The sequence below is a fragment of the Molossus molossus genome, unplaced genomic scaffold, assembly GCF_014108415.1.
Source record: "Molossus molossus isolate mMolMol1 unplaced genomic scaffold, mMolMol1.p scaffold_m16_p_10, whole genome shotgun sequence".
In the NCBI taxonomy this organism is placed as follows: Eukaryota; Metazoa; Chordata; class Mammalia; order Chiroptera; family Molossidae; genus Molossus; species Molossus molossus.
In genome coordinates, this window is record NW_023425345.1 from 32,924,078 (window position 1) to 32,948,225 (window position 24,148).

The following is a 24,148-nucleotide window of genomic DNA, read 5'->3' on the forward strand; positions in this document are numbered from 1 at the left end:
GGAAGAAATGCAGTTTAAAATTAATTGTTATCCATTTTCAAGAAGTGTAACAAAAAAATACTGATGTCTTGCTAGGGGCATGTACCAAAAAAAAGACAAAAAACCACTGACGTAACAGTGCTGAGGGTATTGTGAGACTGGTTCATTGTGGGTTGCAAGTAAAATTGGTAATGCTCTGTTTTGGAAATCACTAAGGCAATATATAGCAACTTATAAAAGGAAGTTATATGTTAGGTTTCTGTCATGACAACTCTTAGTTAGATATAACTAAAGTACAGCAGCACTAATAATTATGCTGCTATTGAAATGGTAATTTTGAATATTGATTGTCAAAGATGCAAAATGGCTTATACAGGGCTAAGAAGAAAAAAATCAGCTTGATAGCTGAACTGTAGCTACAATCCGGTATTCATTTGCTTATGTGAAAACTCACAGGGAGTTTGTGAAAATGAAATAAACTATATTGGGATGGTAGGATTAGGGATTATTTTTCTATTTCAAAAATTTTCTCTTATTTTTACAGTGCTCTTAATTATTTAAGAAGTACCAAGATGGGGAGCAATTAGTGAATATTAGTATTTGAGGAATTCTCTGAAGCCTTAAGATTTTTAAACATTTGGCTTGAGTATGGGATTTTAAAAAGACATTTGCCTTGATGTTAGTTCAATAAAACCTTATTTATTGAGACTTAGGTAGAAGGACCAATATATGATCATCAGAAAAATTTAAAAAGTATGTTTTTATTGCCCTTGTCGGTTTGGCCCAGCGGTTGGAGCATCGACCTGTGGACCAGAGAGTCCCAGGTTCAGTTCCCGCTAGGGGCACATACCAAAGGGGGGCGGAGTATGTTTTTCTTGATTTTTTTTTTTTTTTTAGAGAGAGAGGAAGGGAGAGAGAGAAACATCTGTGTGAGAGAGAAACATCGATCAACTGCCTCCTGCATGCCCATACTGGGGACCAAGCCTGCAACCCCAGGCATGAGCCCTGACCGGGAATGGAACTAGGACTTCTCAGTCCATGGGACTATGCTCAGTCCACTGAGCCACTCTGCCTGGGCTTTAAGTAACTTTTTATTACCTTCTTGTATATATAACACCAAAATTAATGGTTTATTAAATAATGTTGCCTTAATGAAGAAATTAACTTTGTTCTTGTTGTATATAAAATTTACTAGTAGAAAACAGTTGAGTGCTCTATTCAAGTCTTTTTAAGAATAGTATGATTTTTTTTTTTTTTATCCTCCCCTGAGGACATTTTTTCTATTTTTTGTTCAGATAGAGTGGGAGGGAGAGAGAGAGAAACATCGACGTGAAAGGGACACATCGAGTGGCTGCCACCCGCACGACCAACCAGGGCTGGGGACAAACTGCAACCGAGGTACGTGCCCTTAGCGGGAACCGAACCAGGGTCTCTCAGGACCGCAGGCCGACGCTCTAACCGCTGAGCGAAACCGGCCAGGGCAAGAACAGTATGATTTCTTTATGACCATTTCTGGTCTTATTTCACTTAGCATGATGTCTTCAAGGCTCATCCCTACTGTAGCATATGTCAGAATTTCCTTTTTAAGGCTGACTTATACTCCATTTTAGGTGTATACCATATTTGTTTATTTGTTTATTCATTCATTCATGGATGGACATTTGTGTTGCTTCCACCTTTTGACTATTGTGAATAATACTGTTAAAAACACAGGTGTACAGATTTTTTTTTGAGACTCTGCCTTAAATTCTTCCAGAAGTGGGATTGCTATATCATATGGTAATTCTGTTTTTAAGTTTTTCAGGAACTCTCATACTGTTTTCCACAGCAGCTGCAACATTTTACATTCCCACCAACAGTGCAGGAGTCCCAGTTTCTCCATATCCTTGCCAACACTTAATTTTTTTTTTTTTATACTGGCCATTGTAATGGCTGTAAGGTGGTGTCCCATTGTGGGTAATTGATTGTTATCAGTAAGACTTCCCATCAGTAGTAGGCTATTAGTAGTTACTGTTTCAGAGAGTCAAAAGTTATATGCAGATTTTCAACTCTGTGGGAATTCAGTTCCCCTAATCTCTGGTCAGCTATATAATATATTCAAGTTTTTGAGGAGTCATAGTTATACATGGATTTTCTGTTGTGCAGGGGAGTCTGTGGTGCCCCTAATTACTGTGTTGTTGAAGGGTCAACTGTAAACAAGAGAAGGGCATATATCTGGTCGCAAAAACATCACTGGTTTTCTAAATAATGACCCAAAATACTTCTATTATGAAGCACTGAAATAAATGTGAGCTATACATACATTTAAGAAAGATTAATAAAAACAAGTAAGAGAATTACTTTCTAATCTGCTTATTCCAGTTTAGGGTTGCAGGTGTCCAGAGGCTATCTTGGCAAGATGAGAACCCACCCTGAACAGAACACCATTGTATTGCAAGGCATATTCACACACCTATCCACACTCACTCAGACTGGGGCAATTTAGACATGCCAATCCACCTAATGTACACATCTTAGGTGGAAGGAAACTGGAGTACCTGGAGAAAACCCATGCAGACATGGGAGAAACATACAAGCTCTACACAGACAGTGGCCCTGACTGAAATCAATTTTTCTTTTCCTCATCAACACTGAACAAAACAACATTGTTTGAGAACCTCCTGTACCATGCTGGTTTGATAACTGTAGCTTTGTAATAAGTTTTGAAATCAGGAAGACCTCCAGCTTTATTTTTGTTTTTTAAGGTTGTTTTAGATTCTGTTTAAATTTTAGGATGGATTTTCCTGTCTATGCAGAAAAACACTTGGGATTTTTATGAGTGCATTGAATCTATATAGATCACTTTGAGTAGTATTGACATCTTAACAATATTAAGTTTTTAATCCATGAACATGTGAAGTATTTCCATTTATTTGTGTAATTTAATTTTTTCCAGCAACATTTTGTATTTTTTAATGAACAAAGTCTGTCACCCCCTTGGTTAAATTCATTCCTAAGTATTTTATTATTTTCGATGCTATTGTAAATGGAATTGTTCTCTTAATTTCCTTTTTAGATTGTTCACTGTTAATGTAGAACTGTGGTTGATTTTTATGTGTTGCTTTTGTGTTCTGCAGCTTTATTGAATTCATTTATTAGTAGAAACTATTACTTTTCTTAACAAAGCCATTTTTTACAAATTGCATATTTTATTCAAGCCCAGTTTATCAAAACTTTTAGATGAGTATGAAACTTGTAATTAGGACTTATTAAATTTTTAAAATCTGTTAGCAAAGCCTAGTTTTTTAGTATGTAGGTGCTATGATTACAAGTGAACTATATTTGTATTTCCATGAGGCTATTTGTATTATAAATAGATTTTCTTGTTAATATATATTTTTTTAATTCTCGTCTGAGGATATGTTTATTGATTTTAGAGAGGGAGAGAAAGATAGAGGAAGGAGGGAGAAGGAAAGAGAAACATCAGTGTGAGAGAGAAACATTCTGTATGTGCCCCTACTGGGGACAGAACCAGAAACCGAGTTATGTGCCCTGATTGGGAATCAAACCTGCAACCTTTTGGTGTATAAGACAATGCTTCAGCCAATTGAGTCACCTGGCCAGGGCTCTTGTTAATTTTTCTACAGAAAAGATAGACCAGGTAGTTTTGAGACCTGTAGAAATTGACTTGAATTCTGTACTTTGAGAAGAGGCTTTTATAAGATGTGTCTTTCTTGTAAAAGAACAGGCAGTATTTCAAATGGTCACTTTGTTTTTATATAGTAAGGCATTAATTTTGTTACAGTTCTTACTATATGAAATGTTTAAAAATCCATGATAGATTTTAATCCACATGACAATAAACCTAATAGTGGGAGAATCCCTTGGTCTTATGGTAAATTTCTAAATGTACTCTGAGTCTGTTGCTAAGATAATGACTCTTAATTCATCAGTACCTGTTAAGTAGCTCTTCTAAGTGCCGAGTGCTACAATAGATGAAAGAATGAGGCTTAAATAACACTCAATGTATTTTTATCTATTAAGCACGGTACAGTTATTTAATATTTTGCCCCTTATATAATTTAATTCTATTTCAACAATGAACTTATAGATAAGGCAAATAAATACATCTATAATTTACTTTAGAAAGTAATTAGCTCTTAATTTTGATATAGATTTTTTTGGCAAATATTAATTTTGCTATAGTATGGTCATTAATATTTTAGGTTTTTTTTCCATTTGAGCAGGGATATATTACCTTATGCAGAAATGTTTTTAAAAAAATTAATATAAAAGTAACTCATTTTATATGTATTATTAAATTTGTTCAAAGTAGAAAATTTTGTGTGTGTATATATATACATACATATACATATATATATATATATATGTATTTTTTTTTTTTTTTGAGGAAGGGAGAGGGGGAGAGAGAAACATCAATGAGCGAGAACATCCACTGGCCGAGTCCCACACCCCCCCACTATTTAATATGTGGACCAGGCCCACAACCCGGGCTTGTGCCCTGACCGGGAACTGAATTGGAGACCTCCTGGTACATGGATCAATGCTCAACCACTGAGCCAAACAGGCTGGGCAAAGTAGAAATTATATATGATAATTTTTTTTAAAAATTAATATTATTTGGAAAATTTTGCTTGTTAATTCATAGTTTATGTTCATTCAATATTTCTAGTATAACTAGTAGGAAATTGGTGTGAAATGGAGAGTTATTTTACAGGATCTTTGTATATGATTATGAATGTGAAGTTCATGCTGTCACCAATTAAATTTTTTTATTGATTTTTTTTTTTTTTTTTTTTTATCCTCACCTGAAGACATTTTTACATTTTTGTTCAGATAAAGTGGGAGGGAGGGAGGGAGGGAGGGAGAGAGAGAAACATCGACGTGAAAGGGACACATCAAATGGTTGCCACCCACACGACCTAACCAGAGCCGGGGACAAACTGCAGCCGAGGTACGTGCCCTTAGTGGGAACCAAACTCGGGTCTTTCTAGACTGCAGGTCAACACTATAACCGCTGAGCAAACTGGCCAGGGCTGTTTTTTTTTTTTTTTTTTTTTAAGAGAGATAGAAATATCGATGTGAAAGAGAAACATCAGTCCACTGCCTTTTGCACGCTCCCTACTAGGGATTGAGCCTCCAACCCAGGCATGTGCCCTCACTGGGAATGGAACCAAGACCTCTCAGTCCATGGAACGATGCTCAGTCTACTGAGCCATACTGGCTGGGCTTAAATTTTTATGTAATTTATTTTCTGGTATTCAGTGGCATATAATTTAAAAACAGTAATGTTTTTTAAAATTTTTTTTGTAAGAAAACTGAAGCTCAAATTGAATCATTTGTTTTAGTTCTGTAGTTGAAAATACAATGGCAAAGTCGTAATGAAAACCCATCTAAATTTGTGCAGTGTTATGAGGGTCTTTTGTAGTGGAAAGGGCTTGGCTTTTGCATCACATAATTAGTTCAAATCCTGGCTCAGCCCCAATTAACTCCATCTTTCTGCTAGAAAAGTCAAGGCATTCAAAATTTGTAAGTGCTTTCTCTATTAGCAACTATTCATCTTTAACAGATTGTATTAATCTAGAAGAAGAACCCCTTGGAATTGTGGCCACATATATTATTCATTTTTGAATTGTCATTCCAGTCACTCCCAGCTAAATAACTTATAATCAGGCAACTTCTGAAACTACATTTTATAGTTTGCAAATCTGAGTTTCATACCAATTCTGGGGTAAAATGATAAAAATTGACATTATTAACTTATTTATTAAAATAACAGTAAATAAAATTTGTTGGTGTTAAATACCTGTTCTAATATGTGACTCTTCTGGATCACCAGTCTCATTTGTTCAGTAAACATTTCTAGAACATAATGTTCTGTTGATACAGATTGCCCCATGATTTTTATGCAACACAAATCACACCTTTTTTCAGGTCTCTCACACGCATATACATGTCTGTATACATATGCGCGCGCACGTGTGTGTGCATTTGCCCTCTCCTTTGTTTTGTCTTTATCACCACCTGGCTTTTGCCTGAAGTTCCCTTCTGCTTTAAGTATCATACATTCATTTGGGCGTATGCATGTATGAAAAATTGCCATAACAATAGATTTCTCTTTTACTGTATTCTTGTTAGACATGAGTATGTGATCGTTGGGAAAGTCAGTCAAGTAGCATTTACTTAACTTATATAAAGAATAGTTTGTTTCCTAATTTGTTTGAGAGGTATGAACCAAAGCACACACACCTAAAAAGGTTACAAATTTTAATATTTTGGTAATGCATTAGGACTCTTGATTGAGGATGGTAAGTTGAGAATTCAAACTGACTTGAAGAAATTTATTGGTACATATAACTGAGAAATGGTTTAAGGACGGATGGATCCATGGGCTCAGAACAGTATCATTAGGAATATCATTCTCTTTTAAAAAAAAAATTCTGTGTTTTATTTCTGGCAAGCTTTCTTAAGGGTGACAATTACAATGATCAGCAGTTTCAGGCTTATCTAATTAGTTTTGCCACGCCAGGTTGTAGGGTGAGGGATTCCTCTTTTTCTAATGGCTTCAACCAAAGTCAAAGCTTCAAGAAAAGTTCTATAATCAACTCCTTTTGGCCCAGCTAGGGTAATATGAAACAATTATTGTGACCTGAAGGATGGAATGCTCTGGGCAAGTGTGTATCTCATGTTCACTCCTAAAGTTACTGTTGCAGACAGGACAGGGAGTCAGGATTGAGATAAACTCTGTATGAATCACATGAACTAAAAATGAGGGGGATGGAAGTTTCTCCAAAGGAAAATCAGAACTCTTTTGTTACTGGAAACTAGAAACTAGATAGATAAGAATATTCACTATAGTATAAAACTAATAATTATTATATAATCACAGGTTGGGGAAGTATTACTACAGTGTTAGATGTGTGCCTTAGTTTGAGTGGTTCTCAACCACTTTTGCATATTGAAGTCACCTGGGAAGCTTTTATTTTTTTATTTATTTTTTTGGTACATGCCCCTAGCAGAACCGAACCCAGGACTCTGGTCCGCAAGCTAACGCTCCAGCTGCTGAGCCAAACTGGTCGAGGCCATCTGGGAAGCTTTTAAATATCTTGATGCCCAGACCAATTAAAATCACAATTTCTATGGGTAGTACCCAAGGCTCTGTATTTTTCTTTGAAGTGCCAAAGTTTGATTTCAGAACGTAGCCAAGTTGCAGAGCATTATATTACTGCCCTTCAGATTTTACAGTGGATTAGGATCACCTGGAGATCTTGCTTAAACTGTAGATTGCTGGGGCCCAACCACAGAGATTGTGATTAATTAGATCTGAGGTAGGAACTCAGACATTTGTACATGGTGCTATGTTAGGACGTAGAACTAATAGAGGAACATTACACTAGATTGTTAGCCTCTTGAAAATTTGCCAGTTTTAAGTTCTTTAATTTATGGATTACTGTTAAGTCATTTTTTCACTCGCTACCCTAGGCCATTTGGTAACTTATTTCTTATTTCTGTTTGGTAGGAAAAAGCATGTGCTTTTTCCTCCATCAACATAGGCTGTACTGGGTTCTGCAGAGACAAACATAACACAAGTATATGCAACTTCAAATTATTTTGAGGTTTCGTCAAGAATGTCATAAAATCTTAATATTTGTTCAGAGAATTTGTTTTGAACAGTTATAGAAATTAACTCATAGAACCTATTTATCTCCCTTTTTACGTTAGTCCCTTTTGCCCTTTAATCTCAAAAGCTCAAAATTTAAGTGACTCAGTATAATTTAGATGTATGTATCTCTAATTTCTGATATGTGTCTAGATTTCATTTATAATTGTGTATTGTTCTGTTGGTCTCAAACATTGTGTAATCAAAATAGGCCACCTGCTGCCCTGGCCAGTTTGGCTCAGCGGTTAGAGCATCGGCCTGCGGTCCAGAGAGACCTGGGTTCAATTCTCGCTAAGGGCACGTACCTCAGTTGCAGTTTGTCCCTAGCCCTGGCTGGGTCGTGTGGGTGGCAGCCACTCGATGTGTCCCTTTCACATCGATGTTTCTCTCTCTCTCTCTCTCTCTCTCCCTCCCTCCCTCCCACACTATCTGAACAAAAAATGAAAAAATGTCCTCAGGTGAGGATAAAAAAAAAAAAATAGGCCACCTGCTTTCAGACACTCAACCCTTTTTTTTACACATTATTTAATTGCCATATTAATTATAGTCTTCTTCCTTCTGATGCTTTAAGCATTTGTTTTGTTTTTCCTTGTGAGAGTTGACTTGCCAGGTTATTTTGCATCTTATAAATTTATGATAAAAATGAAATTATGTTATAAGAAATGCACACTAGTTGTTTTTTAAAATATGTTTTTTGCTGACTTTTTTAGAGAGAGAGGAAGGAAGAGAGAGAGAGAAACATCGACTTGAGACAGAAACATCAATCGGCTGCCTCCTGCACACCCCCTACCCAGGATCAAACCCGCAACCTGGGCATGTGCTCTGGGAATCGAACCAGGATGTCCTAGTTCATGGGATGACGCTCAGTCCCCTGAGCCACAGTGGTCGGGCCACACTAGTTGGTTTAGTTTACCTGTGACTAGATAAGAACTATATAATGCTTAACATTTTCTTTTTATGATGTTTTGTTTCTAAACAGACTAATAGCACGTCAGCTTGCTAAAATTCATGCTATCCATGCACACAATGGCTGGATTCCCAAATCTAATCTATGGCTAAAGATGAGGAAATACTTCTCTCTCATTCCCACAGGATTTGCAGATGAAGATCTTAATAAAAGGTAAAAATTACAAAATTACTCTTACTTTTGAAATGATATTTTACATTTCTTTGCTCTGTGTATTAGGACTCAAAGATAACTACGAGGTTTTTGTGTATAAAATCTGGTTTGATTTATCTCTTTGCATTTAAATAAAATAAGCATTGATTCATTTGACTTTCAGATGGCACTACAGAAATAAAGGCTCTTTTTTCCCCTAGATGACTCAAAAAAAAAAAAAAGAAAAGAAAAGAATCCTACAAAAGCAGGGGTTATGGAGTGGGCAGAGGTGAGGGGCCAAAAAATAAATATAGAAATATATTTGCAAGTAACTATGAATACAAAGATTTCTATGAATAAGTTATGTTTTTGCATAGTATCAGTTGACCATTGAGACTTATTTATTTATTTATTTATTTATTTTTTATTGATTTCAGAGAGAGGAAGGGAGAGCGAGAGAGATAGAGACATCTATGTGAGAGAACATCAGCTGGCTGCCTCCTGCATGTCCCCCACGGGGATCGAGCCCACAACCCGGGCAATCGAACCAGCGATCTCTTGGTACATGGGTTGACACTCAACCACTGAGCCACACCAGCTGGGCCATTGAGATTTTTTAAAAAACCTTTTTGTTCAAAGCTGTTTTGAATAAGCCTAAAAGTTTACATTGGAGCAGCATAGTAATATTGGAATGTGAAAAAGTTTAGGTTGTATTAGTTTATTGTGACTATTGAAGTCCCATATAATGAGATTGAAAATTCATTTATTCAGATTTTATAAGACTGACTCCCCAGGTTTAAAGTGACTACAGCATCTTGTTATTTTCTATATAAAACAATTTGCAATCAGTTTTTAGACTCCAAGTTATATTTTTACATAGTGTGATTAGTATTAGTATAAAAATTGGAATTTTTATTTTGTTCTTTATATCTAAAGTACAGTATACATGAAAACTTCACCTTTTATATTTAGAAAGTCTTTGTTTTAGAACAGCCGACACATAGGACCTATAGATTTTTTCCTTGTCTTTTTAAAAATAATTTATTAGGGAAAAATAGCTGTATTCTGTTGAATATGATTATTTCACCAGTTTGAGCCACTCTCTGTAATATCTACAGGTATCTTGTAAAACTTTGAATTTGACAGGGATATTATACTCCTTTAACTGGGATGTCAAATGTCTAAAAGTGTGTTCAGGGTGCTAGGGACGTGACAGATTGAAAACAGAATTCTCTTTGGAAATAGCTACTTTACTGAAAGATTTTAGGGAAGAGTACTTAAAAATAATGAAGTAGATGGCAGTGGTGAATGCAAGATTTTCTTGATTTTTTATTTTTATTTTTTTTTAAGATGACAGCAGAGTTGAGGCAGTATAGTATTGTACAGTTTCAGAGCACAAGATTCTGGAGCTGTATTGCCTGGGGATCAAACTTCAGTTCTGCCAATTAATGTTTCTACGTTTTGACTGTGAACAAGTTATGTACTTCATCTGTAAAAATGAAAAACAAAAAAAAACAAGAATAGTAAATTTACTTTGAGGGTTTTTGTGAGGATTAATTGAGTTAGTATATGGAAAGTAGTTAGAATAGTGCCTAGCCATTTAAGTACTAAATAAATGTTAGCTGCTATTTAAAAAATCATTATTCAAAGAAGGTTATTTAGGATAGGTTTTGGGTTATATTTTCTAGACTCTTCGAGGTATACTTTAAATTCTTGATGCTAGTGATACTTTGGAAAGGCTGGAGAGGCCTGGTGATTAATAACAGGCTGAGAGCATCCTGTCCCAATAGAAATATATACAACTAGAACATTAAAATCAATTACCTTTATGTTTGTACATGTTTGTAAATTATTATTTTCTTAATCCTTTGAATACTGTTATTTTCATTTAACTTTACTTTTAAAATAGATTCTTGAACAGTTACACCATTTTAAAAAAGAACCTATAAGAATTACTTTTGGAAGCTGTGTGTAGAGGAGAATGCAGTAGTGAGAAAAATACGGGCAAACACCTGAATAGGCATATTCATTAAAGTCAATTCAGTGTACAGAATCTTTATTATATTATAAAATGGAAAAGTAAGGAATAAGTTGAGAGACTAGAGAAAGAATAAAGAGAACTTAGCTTAAAGTGTAAAGGGAAGAAGAGAAAGAGTAAGATGCCCTGACCGGTTTGGCTCAGCTTTTGGAGCGTTGGTCTGCGGACCGGAGAGTCCCGGGTTCGGTTCCCGCTAGGGGCATGTACCCAAAAAAAGAGTAAACTAACAGCATTTATGAGTCTAATGGTGCTATTGAGGAATTTGTGGTAGCACCCTATTTTTGTTTCATTTTCATCAAATTAATACAAATATAGTATAGTCAGTAGTACAGAAGAGTTTTGGGTAAAGAGCTATGATCTTTAGGCCAGCTTGCCACACGACCTCTCACTCTTCCCAGTCTGACTACTCTGAGGCAATTTCTATAATAGATAATATGAGAACTCTATAATATTATTGCCATATGATAATATAATGATATGATTATGTAATAGTGAGTCCATTTATCAATGGTAGATAATACCTATTGAGTTTGAAATGTGAATTTAGCTGATTTATACTGCCTTTGCAACCTTGAAATAGATGTTTTAGTTCTTTAATGGACCATCTTTATAACTTTAAGTAATATACTTAAACCTCTTTTTATTAAACTCTTTGCATCTTAATTTTCCCTCTGTAAAATGTAGATAAATGTAAAACATTTAGAATGCTGCTTAGTGTTAGCTATTAACAATATATATTACTTTTTCCTTCAATGTTGTAGTGATATCATTTTTACTTTTCTGCCCTGCAATTAAACTATTGCTCAGTTTTTTTCATGTTTAAGTTTTTTCGAAGGTTTTTCTGTATTCCATCTATTTGGAATAGTTGGCTTGTTTTAATTCAGGAGTCTGTGCAATTGAGTGGGAAGAACTTGTTAAACTAGATATTAATCCTTAATCAAACTTGAAAAACATGTCATTACTCTAAACAAGATATAACTCTTCTTTTAAAATGAAAAGGTTCCTAAGTGATATTCCAAGCTCTCAGATTCTTCAGGAAGAGATGACTTGGATGAAGAGGATTCTTTCCAACCTGGGCTCACCTGTTGTGCTTTGCCATAATGACCTACTGTGTAAGAATATAATCTACAATGAAAAACAAGGTAGGTATTTGACCTTAGCAGTAAGTAGAGATGAATTCTTTGATGTTCTTAATGGTGTTTTGATCTTTGTTTCAAATTTAATTCAAATGCAAGGATTGAAAATGTGTGAAGTCTTTAAATATTTTCTTTTAGGTTATAAAGTCATGGTAACTGTGCTAAATTAGGAATATATATTTTCTATATATTTGTATAAGATGTTTCTTAGAATTGGTTTAATTGAAACATTGATTTCTTTTAAGCAAGTTTTAAATGAAAAATGATAAAAATGACTTTATAAGATTTAACTGTAAACCCTATTTGATAATTCATGGTTTGAAAATACACCTGCTTGTAATGGGCATTATTGAAAAATCAATTGACATTGCACTACTTTATAAATATAGAAATTTTCTCAATGTTAGGAAGGACAATAGTATTAGAAACAAATATGTTTCCAGGTTTTTTGTTACCTATTTATTATGCTGTTTTTTTAGGTAGTTTGATGCTAAGGGGAGAGCCACAGGTGGAGGAAATGTTATTTGTAGTTGCCGAAATTTATACCTACTAAAGTAATAATCAAGAAGATCTGGCAAATTGTTTTAATATATTTTGAGTTAGACAGTGATACTTTTTGCTGAAATGTTTTCTGTGATTGTTCATATCTTTCTGTATTCAAATTCTCTGTGTTTTCAAATTTAAGAAAGAAACATTTGGTTGTATTATTGGATAAAATAAATGGTTTGAGGTTTGGTTGCTAAACAATAGATGTCCTATAGTACTAAATTGAAATTTAAAAATACAATTTTGGTTAAAGGATTAGTATCAAAAAGTCTGAAACTATGAAGTTATTGCATTTTATAGCAAATCAGTTTTGAAGATTATCATTATAGTTGGAAGATTATTTTGATTCAAATGTGTGCTGCTATGAAGATACTAAAACCAAAGATTTGTGATTAAATGGTCATAATTATATTACATTACTATTTGTGACCATTATTTATAGATTGTAAATTGATACTATTCTAATTTAAAGGTGGTTAATATTTGTAACTTGCTTTTACTTGAAGAAAACCAAGTGAAGAACACTGTCAAGGGTGGTAGCCTGAAGCACCTATTTTCAGAAATGTATTTGAGTAACTTTTATATTTGATATATTCAAGTGGATTAGAGATTCTGTTATTTAAAAATATACTGAACTAACATCTTTATTTTCAATGTCTGGAAGTTTTTGTGTGGAATTATTTTTTTAAGAATTTTAGGAGTACCCTAAAACCTTAGTACTTGACAGTGTCCTTTAATTTTTTATTGTTTATTTATTATATATAATTGTCATAATACAAATATGCACTACATTAGATACTAGTAACCAAATCTCAATTCCGTTTGTGAGACAAGAGTATTAGTTATGCATTAAAGTAATGTATTAGCTTTTAAGTTCAGTACAAGACTAAATAACACATTATTTTATATAATGGAATTTCAAGTGAGGGACTTCATCTTACTTTTGAAGTGGACACTCAGCTTTATTTTTAACTGCAAGTTAATCAAAGAGATCTATTTCCTTTGGAATATAATTTTAACTTTTCATACTTTTATGTTTCTTTTGCATATTCATTTCATAGAACAAACTTGTTTACAAAACTAAAATAGAAGGGACCAAAAAAATCAGATTACTTTGTCTTAAGTATTATAAAGTACCTTTTTATGTTTTAATTTTTCTAGTTGCCTATTTAAACTATTGCTCAGTGATATAAAAAGTTCTCATATTTTTATATAAAATCTTTATGCTTCAGTTTGGCTTTAGGAATTGAAGGTTGTCGTTTGTTTATATTACCAAAAGAATACCCTACTTCATACTTTTGTGTCTAGTTTTTCCCCCTACCCAGAAGAATAAATTTCAAAGTACTACCAATATAATTATTTTGATACATATTTTAGAGTTTGCCCTTCTTCATAGATGTCTGTTATAAACCATTTGTTTCTTATCTTTGTGGTTATATTTGTATGTTAGTTATGGAGATGTTCTGTATTTTTACTTACCAATAGTTTTATAGTATTTACTAGAAAGGCTGATGTGGACTCCATGGCATCCACTTAAAAAACAATCAGTTCTTATGTGCTTACTTGATAAGCATTAGGAAAATGTGGTTGGAATCTTGGTCAGGTCAAAGCTAGTAGCTTTTTCTATTGTTATTAACTTAATTATGTTTCAAATTAGGAGCTAATGGTTTTGAAACAATATAATTATGACATCTTTGTCTTTATGAGGCAAAGATAACGTGCCTCAGACTTCAAAAAAATGAAAATTCTATAAATTTAACAGCAAAAAAATAGACCGTGGCTTAGCATTAGTACTTTACTTATAGCTGCAATCTGAAGGAGGATAATTTAAATGAGAAACATGTATCACATAGTTCTTTAATTCCTTAACTAGTAACCTTGTACAACATCTAAAAGCCCAGTGTTGAGTCTTTTGGGATTAAAATAATTTCTACACACAATAAATGACTAAGCTGCGTATTATATTCAAAACCAAGGTTGATTTATCACTTTTTAAATTATTCATGTAATTTGAGCCCAGGGCCTCACCATTTCGTACCTACCTGTGAGATATAAATATATACAAATAATAAGATGAAAGCCTTGACATCATCAAGCTTAGTATCTCTCTGTATGTTGTAGATCCTTAATATCTCAGAAGTGCACATTTTAGTTAAACTTTATGCATTTATACTAGATCATCTTGATGTTTTTGCATGTATTTTTTGACTATAAAAACTTAGATTTTATGTATTGTAACTTAATTTTTAAAATCTTTACATTAACTCTTTAAAGCAGATATATTAAAGCTTAGTTATAACCAAGAGAAGTCAGAAAGAGTGTCGATTTTTGGAACCAAGCACACTTGGGTTCAAATTTCTGCTCAATCACATATGGAAGTAAGTGGTATGAGACAAGTCATTTTATCTTTATATTAAGTGTTTATGTTTAATTCTGCACCAGAATCATCTAGATTACTGGAAAAAGATCTAAGACCAAATGAAAAATAATTTCTATAGATGGGTTTAGGAATCTGCCTACTTAACAGAGTTCCAGGCAGAACTTACATTGTTAATAGTCTAGAACTTTAGTTTGCTTTATTTACAACTTTGGTAATATTTACTTCAGATGGTTCCTGATCATGCTTATCAAGTTTATAACTGGGCTAGGTACTTGGCAGCTCTCAGATACAGCTATTTGTACCATGAAAGGGGCAGCAAACTTTTTCTGTAAGGGGCTTGATAGTACTTATTTTAGGCTTTTCATTCCATATTATAGTCTCTATTACAACAGTTCAACTCTGTGTTGTAGCATAAACATAGCCATAGATAATACATAAATATGTGTGGCTGTGTTCCAATAAAACTTCATTTACAAAAACAGGCAATGGACTGGCTGGATTTGACATCAGCATGCATACTTTGTCAACCCCTGTATTTTGTTTCTAGGAAGCATTTTACAAAATGTATCTGATTCTGAAAAAGGGAAAATGGTTACTGTAAGCCAGAAGGTTAACTATGTCCTATAACTAGGGGAATTATGGCTTATAGGTATGAGAAAACAATTCAATTTGTCTTTCAGTGCAACTTACAGATTCCATCCTAATTGTACCTTGAGTGATTAAAGTTTAAAAATCTATATATGTGTGTGTATATGTATGTGTATATAAGCACATTTTCATATAGACACACATGAAGACTAGAGCACCCTGCAGTTTATAGGTGTTTTCACCTGTGAATATTATAGGACTGACAGGCATCACAGGGAAAAAACACTGCCACTACCTCTTCTCACCATGTCAGTTGACAGGACTCAGGAATGTGGGAGAAGAGTGAGCTTCCTTTCTGGAGTTGATGGTAGCTGTCAAGATTTTTGAAAAGTTAGTCCCAGAATTTAGATGGTTTTTAAACAGCAGCCCATTTCCCTCCATCAGTGACATGACATCTTAAAAAGGTAAGAAAAGAATACTTAATGATATGATGATAGGATTTGTTACATAATAAGAAAACAAAAAACAGTGGTTCTTGCTCCTGAACTGGAAGATAAGGCTTACTAGTCATTTGTTAAATTTATCAATAATTAATTTTAAAAAGAATTTATACTAAGTAGAATTGTAATACTGCTTATTACATGATTTTAAGTCTTAATATTTTAATTTCAACTAATCCTAGCTGCTGACATTCCAGAAGTAATTGCTAAAGTTTTTTAGTATGTTGTCTCATGTCTTGATGCTTTGTCATAATGTTAATTGGAGGCTGTTTCATTTTTCTCCCTCTCCCCATTTCTTCATAAAAGCTCATATAAAGATCTAATATATAATTTTAAGTTTCAGTAATAGCAGTCATTGATTATTTTCTGTGTCTCCAAAATGCAAGAAGCTGAGCTACAACAATTTAAGGAAATACAAATGACTGGGAATAAAATATTTTTCTGGGAATTATAGTGTAAACCAGGTTTTTCTTTAGATTTTTGTACAATATAAATAGAAAATGGGTGAGTCACCATTCTTCATCACTTGATTGGCTCTAAATCTTATCTGTTATTATTTATGAAAAGGCATTGTTGTGGTTGTGGTCGTTTTACTGACATTTTAAAAACTTAGAAAAGGGTTTTTTTGTGCGTTTTTTTTAGTTGGTTTTATTTTAAAATTTAAGTAAATACAGATTTATTTTTGTATTTGGTAACCTATATTTTCCAGGGTGGAATTTTTATGAAGAATAGTTAAACCTTGTTTTAACTTGTATTTCAGATCATAGTTGGCGTAAAATAAAATATCCCTAAATCAGGTAATAAAAAACTTAACTGGACTGTAAAAGAGTTACCTAAAATAGTTATTAGTAGTTTAATGTTTTTTCTATACATACATTTAGTCCCACTGTATGTTCAATCATATATTTGAATATGAATGTAAAAAGTGCCACCCTTTGTTCTTTGTTATTTCATGCTTATTCCCCCCACAACCCATTTAAACATGTTCTGTTATCATTGTGTCTCAGCATTCTCTTAAAAGCCTTTATTTGTTCTAGTAGCATTTTAAAACTTACTGTGTGCTAGGTATTGCTCTGTGGATTGTATGATGAAAGATGAAAGGGACCTACTGCCCTTCCAGGAGGCCATATGCCATGTAGGAGGAGTCAGATCATGAAACAGATATTTACGTTCAGAATGATGAGTGCTGTGGTGAAGCTACTGCTGGACACCAGAGTGAGGAAAGAAGGGATGGTTTCCCAGAGCAGAATATTCCTTTTCTCTGTGTAAGAGAGAAAGCATTTTGCTAACATTAGTATTATCATAGTTAGACTTTATGTTCTCTTTCTGCCTTACCTAAAACTAGAGAGTAAGTTGGAAAAATTTTCAAGTACTTATATTGGTTATTTTACTTTTTATCTTTATTTCTTTCTTCTTAACAACAGCAAAATAAAGGAATTCATGTGAATTATATTCTTAGTTAATATATATATTTTTTGGTTTTAAAGTACTTTAAAGATGAGCTATTTTCAGTTGTACTGAGATTTAAACAATTTAACTTAGTGTGTAGATTTTACTACTGTGAAGATGTGCAAAAAATATAGTGATAAAAAGAAAAATGTAGCTTTGGAAATTCAGAATATATTTTATTCAATAATCTTTTGCTTTACCTATAATGTGCTAGTCACTGTGCTAATTAATAAAGATAATATGTAGTCTTAGCCTTTAAAGCACTACTTTATTTAGAGGTCAAGGATCCCTTGAGAATTTGGAGAATTGAGAATCTCCTCAGAAAATGCACAGACTGTAAAATTTTGTATAAAATTTTAAGGAGTATTCTCATTTTTTTTCCATCCTTGAAATCTTATTAAAAATTTATGTTTTAAAGGATTAGCAAGATAATCATGCCATATAAACTATGAATTATTAATTGTGATGTCGACGTTCCCCTAAATAATTGGAAATTTTAGAAGTCAGAAGTTCAGTTTGTAGGAGAAAAAAGTTAAGTATACTTTCTGTTAGTAGAAAGCATTTTGTGGTAATTTGATTTTTCTGGCACCCAAAATAAGGGAAGTAGGCGTCTTTAATTTTACTTTGTTGCAGAAGATTAAATTTAAGGTTGAGTTCCACTTTGTTTGCAATAGTTTGAAAAAGAATAGTTAATGCGGATTAAAAATTTTTTTTTTCCTTTTAAGCTTTGTGTCTTGTAAAATGTGAGTTTGCCAAATTTTCTTCATCTGCTACAGATTAGGTATGCCATTGTTGCTGCCATGTGGCGGCGCACCCCGTGCTTCTTAAACGCACTGACTGGAGGTTTATCGCATCACTTGTTCACATGCACGGAGCCTGGTAACAGCCTCATCTGTATCTTCTTAGCTTCATTTTCTTATTTTTTAAAATTTCATTATTTATAAACTCGACATAGCATATAAAAATAAAGGCTAGTTTTAATGAATTAATAGATACTACAAAGAGTCATTGCTAAAACATTCATACTGAAACAGATTTTAACTTTTATTAAAATGAATGATCTGTGCTTTATTTAAATTATATTTACAAGCAGGCATGTTTTACCTGCCATTTTAACTATATTTGCCAAATTCTAAATATAATTTTGAAATTACAATAGAAACTCTTGTTTATGTGGCAAAAGTAAGCTTCAGGACTGGGCTGTGTATTTTTATTGGCATGTAACAGTTAATATGAGCTTTACAAGAATTTGTTTAAAGAGCAAAAACAATCAACAGCTGCAATTACAACATTTTTATATTAAAACTGGTTAGTTCCGTTGTGCAACTTGGTAAATCTGAATCCTGATTTCTTGAAGATCAAGTGGATAGGCTTCTCCCAAATCATTGTGTTTAGTCTTTTACCTATTTATAGTTTTGTTTAGAGAATTCATCTTAATCTTTTTAAATGATATCTTTTTTCTCTAATAGTAATGCTTATTGTAAATTTAAAATATAAAGGGAAAAGGGTCACTTGTCTCTCTCTGATAATGAAAGCAGTTGAAATACTTTATTTTGGCTTATTTCCATTCATCTTTTTTCTCCTTTGTGTTATTTCTTTTTTTCTCTTGTTAGGCATAATATTTTAATAATTTTGGTTTACTACATTTACTATTTTTATATCTTTTTTCATATAACATTTGTAATTTTTTTGGTCATTAAATCATCTTTGAAAATGAAAATTAATTTTTTTTATGACTGCAGTGTTTTATCATGATGGTGGTCTTTACCCTCTCATTCTCAATGGTAACTAGAAAAACGTTCTGACTTCCTATTCTGCAATTTAGTAAAGTGATTGGTTGACACACATTCTCTCTTCCCATTCTGCACTTTAGTAAAGTGATTTGGTTAACTTTAAGACTTTCCATGGGATGATTCTTTTGTAAGTTCAAGAATATAATACTTGCGGTTGTTGAATTGTAGTGATTTATTGTAGTTAGCAACATTTTAAAATCTTGTATTTACTTTGTCAATATGCATATAGATTTTGATAACTGGGCTTTGACACTTTGATGATTCTCACTTTACTCTAGACTTGACTATTATTTATATAGGTTTAGAATTATATATTAAATGCACTTACATTAAAAATTTGCTTTTATGTAAAATTTTTTGCTGTGACATGTTTTGTCATAAAATCTGTTTTTCTGAGTTTGAATATGATCAACATACATCTCCAAATTAAACATACATATCTATCTATATCATGACATAGTTCAAAAGATTTTTTTTTTTATTTTTTTGGAAAATGCCAGTGTGTGTAAGACCAGGAGTTTGTTTTGTTACCTTAGATGATCTATCTTTAAAAGACAAGGTAATTAGGCATATACTATTTATTTTCACAATTGCAGCTTAGACTATTCTTAATCTCCATTTATGTATCCGTTTTAACTGTTGGCCCTTGTAAGCCTTTGAGTTTGTGATCCCTGGTATAGGTTTTCTCTTTCTCCTCTCGCTCAACTTTTTCTCATCTCTCTTGAAAAAAAAGAGAACATATATCTTTATTAAGCCAAAATCCTCTGTAGTACTCAGTGTACCTTTGGTTTATAAAAAAAAGATAAAACAACCACTTTAATGTTGGCTCTGGTATGCAATTGGAAACCTTAGTTATGCGACATTCAAGGAAAATGTAAGAGTTTGATTGCAACCAAATTCTTTAATTAGGAATGTTGTTAAGTAGATCAGTAAGTGTTAATAGCATAACTGCAGGATTCACAGAATTAAGGTTTTACAAAGTTTATATTTGATTCTTTTATGTAGATTAGCATGTCAGTTCACTTGGAGTATCATAGATTAATTTTTTGTTACATAGCTTAGTTTATTAACAATTTCCAAAAATGTTCATTTCTTGTTAAACTTGAATTTTAAGTTACTGATGCCCTCATGTGGTGAAAGACATTTTACTTTTGTTGGAAGTCGGAGAATGACTAAACCATATGACTTGATTATAGTATAGTGGACATGATATTCATAAAGAAGCTGTTGACAAAGATATATAATTTGAATTTTGTAAAGCTCATTGCCATAGAATTCACAGCCTTACCCTGTATTGTCTCAGAAGTGCATGTAATCAAGCACGTACAATGAGACAAAATATTGGAAGCTATTTAAATACAAATAGCTTAGGGATTTTCTCATCTTTTATATGATTTCTTATGTCTTTGTTTTTGTGTCTCACATAGGTGATGTACAGTTCATTGATTATGAATATTCTGGATACAACTACCTGGCATATGATATTGGAAATCATTTCAACGAATTTGCAGGTAAGATTCAGGACTTAACTAATGAAATAGCATATATAACTTTGATATGACACTTTTAGAATTGTTATTTTTTTTCTTTAAAATAAATAACTGGGAAGAGGAGCACTATTCTTTTAACTTTTTTCTGACCTTTGTTCTTTTTGTTTATTACTGGAGGACAGAGGAGACTTCTTCATTAATGTCTTAAGGGAAGTAAGAAATAATTATTGTGATTAATATAATTAAGACCTGACACAATGCAAGGTGCTTACAAATCTCATCTCACCTTAGTTTTTTCTCAACATCAGTTTTGTAAGTTAGGTAATATTCCTAGTATACAGATGAGGGAAGTAATTCACCAAGGTCACAGTAAAATACAGAGAACTATGATTTGAAACCTTTCTTTTTGGGGGGGGGGGGGAGAGGGTAGAGAGAGAGAGAGAGAAATGAAACATCGATGAGAAAATCATCGATTGGCTGCCTTCTGCATACCCCCTACTGAGGATTGAGCCCGCAACCCAGGCATATGTCCTGACCAGGAGTTGAACGGGTAACCTTGGTGCATGGGATGACACGGAACCAAGTGAGCTACACTGGCCAGGCTGAAACCAACTTTTAAAATCATTTAAAAGCCTTTACTGTTTCCATGGTGTACTTGGGCTTTGGGAATGTTGGTTAATGAAAAAGCTTGAGAATTTTATTTTGGTCTTTGACTATGAATATTGAAAAGCTGGTCCTTTTTCCTTCTGAAAACTTATTAGTACCATTAAGTATAAAAGTTTTAATTTTTTAAATGTAAGTGGAATTAATTCAAAATACATTTTATGACTATAGTTAGAAACCTGAAGTGCTCTAAAACTAAAGAATAGGAAATTCCTTTGGATAGTTTACAACTAGTTGGAATTTTTCATTGCTGAATTGTGTTTGTATACATTCATGCATTCAGGTATTTTAATATACTTTAGGTTACCAGGCTGGGAAAAAAGTTGGAGAAGTTTCAATTTACATGTATTCAGTAATTTCCCTACACCAAACTTATCATATACGCCATATCTGCATATGTACTGTACATATTTCCACATCTCTGTAGTAAGGGAAAGCAGCTGTTTATATAATGAAATATCACCTTGTTAGTATTAAAGATAGTTACTGCTGTGGATATGAAAGAGGAAAGTTGACAGATCTTAATATGATTTTGTGCATAAAAAAATTAAGCTAACACTTAAAAGTTAGCATAGCAAAAAACTGACACTTGAGAGTTAGATAGCATTTGCATGTGCAGATAGAAGAGAAAGGAGACTACTGCAGGAAGGAGGAAGAAAACTTCAAGATGAAGGTATTTATTTTTGTAGACTATAAAATTCATGAAGGAGTAGTTTATCAGAGCAGAAAAGTACATTTGGACCAACTTAAGAAGAACCTTTAATGCTAGGCAAAATAGCATTAACTTTGTTTTCTAGATTAGTTTTTGCAAACTGCAGATAATGAAATCTAATTTGTGGGGTAATTATTTTAAAGCAAGGATCGGAAAACATTCGAGTTAGAAGGTATAGTTAGGGTAAATATTATTTGTGAAACTTAATATCAGGTGTGTGTATAAGGTGTCAATATAAAATATTTTTCTTACCCTGTGAGTAATGGTCAAGAAAGTTTTAGAGCCATAGTTCTAAGAAATGCTCTAAATATCAGTATGCACAAGAATCTTCTGCTTATTAAAAAGAGGATTTGGTACTTCAAATGCAGGTAATTCAAGCTTCACACTTTGAGGAAAAATTGAAACAATAACAATTGATTATGGTGGTTAGCTGTGTTGTGCATCCTAACTTAAGTCATAATACATTATGATTGCTTTATTATTTTAATAGATGCTAATTAAGTCTAGTTCAGTCAAATGTTTTTTATGAAAATTATGTAGATAGTAAGAATTATGAAAGTATATATAAGAGAATATGTTTTTAATTTTTCTTATTGCACTTTTTTTCTCACTTTAGGTGTGAGTGAGGTAGATTATAGTCTCTATCCAGGTAGAGAACTACAGGGCCAGTGGCTGCGTTCTTACCTTGAAGCCTACAAAGAATATAAAGGCTTTGGGACTGAAGTTACTGAAAAGGAGGTAGAAATACTCTTCATTCAAGTCAATCAGTTTGCATTGGTAAGTTTAAATGTAAACAACAAAAGATTCTTCATATGCTTTAAAAATTTTAAATTTTCGTCTTATAAAACAATTTCTCATTTTGAATTTTGTGAATCTTTGTTCAAAAAAATGACAAAATATGATTGTTTACAATTCTTCCATTGTAATACTTTTGAGGATAAAGATTTTGTTTCATTCACAACTATATTTCCAAACCCTAGAACAATAGTGCCTGGCTACTTGATAAGTGCTCAGCAATTATTTATTTAATGAATGGATTTCAGTTAGAGTTAGGATTAATTGTGAAGCAATTTCTGTTATTTCTTTTTGTTAAGAAAAGCATAATCAAGGACAGATTTATGGAAAATGAGGTTTTCCACAATACATCAATCATTACACCTTAATGTTAACAAGATAAAAGTATGTTGGAAGAACCAGTAGAATTACATTTTTGAACTTACCAGTATTTTATCTTGACTTTTTGATAAGCAGATATTTCTGGTTTCTTTGATGTGTTAATGCCTTATTACTTTAAAGACCCACTTCCTAAACTAGTTGATTTAAATTATCTTTAGAATTATGTGATACATAAGAATGAGCTTTCAGCTAGGGTGTTACACATTTAATTTAATAGGAGGTCGAAGTTATCTTAGCTACTTCTTTTTTAGTTTTAATATAATCCTGTACAGTTGGTATGGGGAATTTTTGCTATGTATTCTCTACAAATAGATGCCTTTGGTTTCTCATTCGTGTATTGTTTCCAATTATAAGAGCAGCATTTCCTCAAAGCCATTCAGAATACATCTCACGTAAGAATGTACACCGAAATGGGACTTTACCTGCTGTTCTGATATCTTTTTTCAGTAGAACTGTTAGTTAAATTAGTGTCATGCTCTCTAGCTGGTCCTAGGATGCCTGCTGTTTTTACTTATTCTATTTAAGCATGCTTTTAAAGTAGAAAATAATAGTGTTTTTTCTCACGAGGTCATTTATGAACTTGAGAATCAACCTAGTACTTTTATTTAGCCAATCTCTGTGTTAACATGAGGAGTATTATTATTGCTAAAATCTGTATTTTTTCCATGTACCCATTTAAAGGAATTAAATTGTTCCTTAAATATTGAGTTCATTAATTTCCACATAAAGTTTACATAGCTTTTGAATTCTTAGTCAACAGTGCCACTGTTTACTGTTAGAGTCCTAACTTTGTTCTCTTGAAAACTTTTGGTGTTATTTAACACCGTTAGATACTTTGGTTTAATATATATACGCATGGTATTGAAAAACACAGTTACTTCTGGTTTGATTACCAAGTTGCTTATAAATTTTCATTAATCAGATTTCTAGTACTTATTG

General features: G+C 32.8%; 1 protein-coding gene across 2 annotated transcripts in view; it reads left to right on the forward strand.

Moving 5' to 3' along the window:
* The window catches only part of ETNK1 (ethanolamine kinase 1), a 57,267-nt gene that overhangs the window by 24,696 nt on the left and 8,423 nt on the right, over positions 1–24,148 (forward strand). For both annotated transcript variants that reach the window (XM_036250904.1, XM_036250905.1), the window contains 4 exons: positions 8,619–8,759; positions 11,776–11,918; positions 20,596–20,679; positions 22,650–22,810. In XM_036250904.1, the coding sequence (XP_036106797.1) occupies positions 8,619–8,759; positions 11,776–11,918; positions 20,596–20,679; positions 22,650–22,810 (529 nt within the window). The remainder of the gene's footprint in view (positions 1–8,618; positions 8,760–11,775; positions 11,919–20,595; positions 20,680–22,649; positions 22,811–24,148) is intronic.